This window comes from Nesoenas mayeri (assembly GCF_963082525.1).
Source record: "Nesoenas mayeri genome assembly, chromosome: W".
Taxonomy (NCBI): Eukaryota; Metazoa; Chordata; class Aves; order Columbiformes; family Columbidae; genus Nesoenas; species Nesoenas mayeri.
In genome coordinates, this window is record NC_137553.1 from 1,176,327 (window position 1) to 1,182,326 (window position 6,000).

General features: G+C 39.0%; 1 protein-coding gene across 1 annotated transcript in view; it reads right to left on the bottom strand.

The window, feature by feature from the left end:
* Positions 1 to 6,000, bottom strand: part of LOC308051419 (guanine nucleotide-binding protein G(q) subunit alpha) — a gene marked incomplete at both ends in the record, with an annotated part of 109,098 nt that overhangs the window by 25,939 nt on the left and 77,159 nt on the right. Inside the window, 2 exons of the mRNA XM_080361847.1 lie at positions 2,611 to 2,740; positions 3,637 to 3,765. Coding sequence (XP_080217973.1) covers positions 2,611 to 2,740; positions 3,637 to 3,765 — 259 coding nt within the window. The remainder of the gene's footprint in view (positions 1 to 2,610; positions 2,741 to 3,636; positions 3,766 to 6,000) is intronic.

The following is a 6,000-nucleotide window of genomic DNA, read 5'->3' on the forward strand; positions in this document are numbered from 1 at the left end:
CCGGAGGAGACTGAGGGGAGATCTCATCGCAGTCTACAGCTTCCTCACAAGGGGAGGAGGAAGGGTAGGCTCTGATCTCTTCTCTCTGGTGACCAATGATGGAACACAAGGGAATGGTAGGAAGATGTGCCAGGGGAGGTTTAGGTTGAACAGTAGGAAAAGGTTCTTCACCCAGAGGGTAGTGGAGCACTGGAACATGCTCCCCAGGGAGGTGTCCTGGCCCCAAGCCTGCCAGTATTCAAGAAGAGACTGAACAACTCCCTCAGACACATGGTATGAACTGTGGGGCTGTCCTATGCAGGGACAGGAGTTAGACTCAGTGATCCTTGTGAGTCCCTTCTAACTCAGGACATTCTATGAACTATGAGAGGGGGACTGGGGGAGCAAATATCCTCCCACTGTAAAAGAAGATTAGGTTGGTGACCACTTGAGGAATCTGAAAATACATAAATCTATGGGACCTGACGTGATGCATCTCAGAGTCCTGAGGGAATTGGCTGATATAGTCGCTAAGCTGCTCTCCACGATATTTGAGAAGTAATGCCTGTCAGGTGAAGTCTCTGGCGACTGGAAAAAAATGAAACATTGCACCCATTTTTAAAAAGAGTGGAAGGGAAGAGCCCCAGAACTACTGTCAGCCTCACCTCTATGCCTGGGAAGATCATGGAACAGATTCTCCCAGAAGCTATGATAAGGTACATGGAGTACAAGGAGGTAATTCAAGGGCAAGTCCTGCCTGACCAACCTTGGAGTCTTCTACGATGGAGTAACTTCATCAGTGGACAAAGGAAGGGCTATGGATGTCATCTAGCTGGACTCCTGTAAAGCCTTTGACATGGTCCCCCACAACATCCTTCTCTCTAAATTGGAGAGGTATGGATTTGATGGGTGGAATGTTCAGTGGATGAGGAACTGTCTGGATGGTCACACCCAGAGTGTAGTGGTCAATGGCACAAAGTCTAAATGGACACCAGTGACAAGTGGTGTCCCTCAGGGATCTATACTGGGACCAGTACTGTTTAATATCTTCATCAATGACATAGTGGGATCGAGTGCACCCTCAGTAAGTTTGCGGATGACACCAAGCTGAGTGGTGCAGTTGACACGCCTGAGAGATGGGATGCCATCCAAAGGGACCTGGACAAACTTGAGAACTGGGCCCATGGGAACCTCCTGAGGTTCAACAAGGCCAAGTGCAAGGTCCTGTGCCTGGGTCAGGGCAACCCCCGGTATCAGTACAGTCTGGGGAAAGAAGGGATTGAGAGCAGCCCTGCAGAGGAGGACTTTGGGGTACTGGTGGATGAAAGCCTGGACATGAGGGAGGTGATTCTGTCCCTCCACTCTGCTCTGGTGAGACCCCACCTGGAGTACTGCGTTCAGCTCTGGAGCCCTCAGTACAGGAAAGACATGGACCTGCTGGAGAGGTTCCAGAGGAGGGCCACCAAGATGATCAGAGGGCTGGAACAACTCTCCTATGAGGACAGGCTGAGAGAGTTGGGGTTGTTCAGCCTGGAGAAGAGAAGCTCTGGGGAGACATTATTTTGGCCTTTCAGTACTTAAAAGGGGCCAATAAGAAAGATGGAGATGGACTTTTTAGAAGGGCCTGTTACGATAGGACAAGGGGTAATGTTTTTAACTAAAGGAGGGAAGATTCAGGGTAGACATGAGGAAGAAACTTTTTACAGTGAGGGTGGTAAAATACTGGAACAGGTTGCCCAGAGATGTGGCAGATGCCAGATTGGATGGGGCTCTGAGCAACCTGATCTAGTTGAAGATGTCCCTGCTCATTGCAGGGGAGTTGGACTAGATGACCTTTGAAGGTCTCTTCCAACCCAGACTATTCTATGATTCTATGATTTTATATTTCTCTATGTGGGAGATTTGAAGGATTTTCTTGAGGTTGTTGTGTGGATGGGTTTCTATTAGATGGAGATTTATTTCTGAACTAGCCAAAGGAATCTCAAGGCCAGCCCGAAGGCTGAAAAACAGCACCCTGAAAAACAGCAGTGAGACTCAGGCGCATGGACAGCTCGTGAACATGGACAATATCCAATCAGCTAATGCATGCTTGGAGCATGGACACGTGATCAGGAAATAACTGCATGTATAAGGAGGCTTGTTTCTGTAATAAATGGCTTCACTTGAATTCATATTGGATTGTGTGGAGTCCATGAGTTTTCGCCCTCGCATCTCTACAGTCAGCTATTCCACTTTTAAAGCAAAATAGACAGGTTCCACTGACCCTCCATGGAAGAGATGATGTTGTGCCATATTATTTGAGTATTAGAATCAATCTCATTAGAACTTCTCATTTCATTACTTGTAGTTGCATATGGCTGCTGGTAGACATTTGGAAAACAGCCAGGGCTGAACAAGCCAGCATCATTTGAAAATTTTAAAAGAACTAAAAACTTTGAGTTTTTCTGTTTAGCAGGAAGTATTCAATCTCTCATTGTACTTTACTGGTCCAACAAATTTAATATCCAGATAATTATGTAAAAACACACACATTTCTACTTAAGTTCTCTACAATGTTGTGCTTTAATCAAATTGTAAATAATATTTTAAATTTAAAATTAATTTTCATTATTTATGGTGATACTTGCTTACCTCATTGTCTGACTCCACAAGCACTTGATCATATTCACTAAGAGCTACTAGGAACATGATAGAGGTGACATTTTCAAAGCAGTGTATCCATTTTCTTCTTTCAGATCGCTGGCCTCCTACATCCACCATTCTGCAAAATTAATAATGATCACATCATTTCCACAAATACCTGATCAGATAAACGTACAATCACATGTGTAGCACTGAATCCAAGAATTTACTTGAAAACACAATTTGGTTTGTTTATGTCAAAAATTGAAGCCTAATGGAATGTGTTGTAAGTAAACAGGTTGTTGTATTTGCTTTGTAGTCTGATATGATTTCTGAATTTGAATTATTATGTGTCTCAAACCCCTTAAATTTCTGATATTCAAAACTTTCATGATTCTGAGCCACAATTCTAGAATTTACTATTAAAAATTCCAAACTTGTCAAGGCTGCCTAATTTTAAGAGTATAAATATTATATAATACAATCTGTATTTACTGAAGTTGTTAATAGTCAAAATAAAAACTCAAATTTGCTGACAGAGCATATTCCAAATTCATTATGGGTCTCAATGTAACTAGAGACTTGTGTGTCTAACTTGAAATTGTAATTGCATAGTTATTCTTTAAGTAATTGTATTTGCACTCAGAATAAGCTGTGGGGAAAATTATTTGTAGGAGTGGTATTAAACTTACAGAATGTCATTTGTCTCTAAAAATCAAGTACAGAAGTGGTACCTTTACATTATTATTAATAGTAAAACTGATATATTAATTTTATTAAAAAATTACTTCCAGTTTTTCTATCAATAATAACTACCTTCAGAAAAAGACAGGTCTGTTTGTCTCTCACCCTCTTGACATCTTTACCAACAGCTGCTAATCATACATGGACAAAAACATGAAAATAAAATGAACAAGCTCAAATTTTAAAAACATTGAATAATTTGTACTTTTAACCAATATTCTGTACATGGTATTACTAATGTAAAAGGAAATGAAATAAACAAAGCAAATGATTGTTAAACTTCTTTTCTACCTGAAAATGACGCTTTGTAAGTCGAATGGATATTCAATGATCCCTGTTGTCGGGACTCGAACTCTAAGCACATCTTGCTGAGTTGGCAAATAGGCTGAATCTGCTATGCGGTCCAAGTCATTAAGGTAACTATAGATGGGGGAAAAACAACAGGAATGCAAGACAATGATACCATAATCTCACTGAGGAAAAGAGAAAGGAAGACTTGTGAAAAGAAATGGGATGTGGGCTAAGAAGTGCAACAGGAAATGGAACAATATTGACATAAAAGAGGGAAGGAAATAAAAAGCTTCAAGTAAATTCTACAAAAGGACAGCATGATTATTATGATTTTCACATAAATTTGCTTGGCTTTCACATGTTGAATTACCAACAACTAAAATTTTTTCAGTTATTCAATTCTGGTTAAAGAGAAATAATATGATAAAATGTGTAAGAAATATAAGGCTATAATTTTATCTGAAACTATAGCATATGTCTACAAAAAATAGATAAACATGAATCTCCTAAGTGACAATGAACTATCAATTATCAGTTTCAAAATGGTAGGAGGATAAATATCACTCTTTGGAGATAAAAACTCTAGGTTTTAATAAGTTTCATAGGAGATGCTTCAAAAAAAGCGAGATAATATAACAATGTGTGATAGCCTGTCCAGGAGTTGCACATTCCATTAATTCAGTGCACCAGGCAGCTGGGGCTCTCCTCAGTGTAGATGTCAGGGAAAAAGACTGAGCAAGAAATTAAGTTTTTGTGTATTTGATTACTTCCAAGCATAAGAATGAAAAACTGGGTCAGAGTTAGCTATTGATAAGATAAGCTAAGGCTGCCCTGATTCATTCCAGGGAAGGGTACCAATGTACTCCTTGCAATTTATCAAATCATTAAATATCACTGAACTCTGAATGCATTCTTTCTTTCATCGTTATTATTCAAGGTGTTCTTTTTTAAATAAATCCACACAAGGAATAATTAGACTACTTCTAGATACTCTGAATGATTTGTTATGCAATAGTGAAAGTAAATTGTTATGAACAATGACAGAAACAAAGCAATTTGAGTTCTAATTTACAGCAAAAATACAGAAGAATTAATTTGTCAACTCTGGGAGGGAGACAAAAACATTACCAAATTTTTCTCACTCTCATTTTAATAATGAAAGATTAGGCTAATAGTAAATGTCAAATGTGAGAATATTGCACATATTCAGGAAGATGTATTGAACCATATATGTCAGAAAAATTTTCATATTCAGAAGTTACTACTCTGAAAATATTTTCTCAGAACCCTGACTAGTTTCTGCCAATAGGAAAAAGGGATTGAAAATCTGAGTATTTCATCTGCCCTTAGTTGTTTCATACAAAAAGCAAAATGGATAAGCTGATCATCAATTTGCTGCGGGGAAGGGAAAATCCATAACAAATTCATAACCACCACAATATGAAATTTAAATAGGAGCTGAAACAATAATTGACCTCTTTTTCCATCTCACCCCACCAAAAACATTAGTTTTGTTTTGTGGCTTTATTCTGGAAAAAAAAGAAGGGTACAAAGAAGCACTGTGGATCATTACATGCTGTAGTTAAGGAATAGACTGTCTTAGCTTATTGAATTATTTCGTATACTGTTTCTTATATAACTTGTTTAGAAACAAGGAACAGAACAGTGTCTAACAGAAGAATGATTTAGCTGTTAGCAAGAACATTTTCTCCAGCTGCAGGTGCAAAATAGCAACTGAAGGTCAGAGCTTTAATTGACAGCCCGCCTGACAAAAATAAAGAGATTTAGTGAAGAACAGGGAGACCCCAGACTCAAATTTTGCAACTGGCCCTGAGTAATGCATGAAGGGTGGGAGCTTTGATTGTGGGGATATAATTGTCCATTATAATTTCACTATAATTGTCCAATATAATTTTTCTCTGATGAGGGTCTCTCTTCAGGAGGCACCCAGCTCGAGCTGCTCTACACTGTACCTTGTGAATAAATTATTTTTTTAAGAATTTCTGGAATCCAAGCCTGAGTCTCTACTATGGAAACCTAGGGAAAAGAAACTTCCTTAACATAGTGATATTCATGAAAGCAGGAGAACTTTAAGAGAATAAATATGTAGGTGACCCAGTGTCCTGGTTTTGTTAAAAACAAGACCAGTTTCTCTTTTAGTGATTTTTCCTTTCAGCTAAGTTCTTCTAAGTAACTGCACTTTTCTAAAGTTGGCCGCATGTTTTTGCGGACAGGAGCTGATAACAGAAGCAATGGAATGCAGAAGAGCCCCAGGTTTAGACTAATTGCTAGGACAGTCAAGGTTGCTGATAAAAACGCATGTCCCATAAGTGAGAGGGGTGCATTTGCAAGGAGGGGTGAACA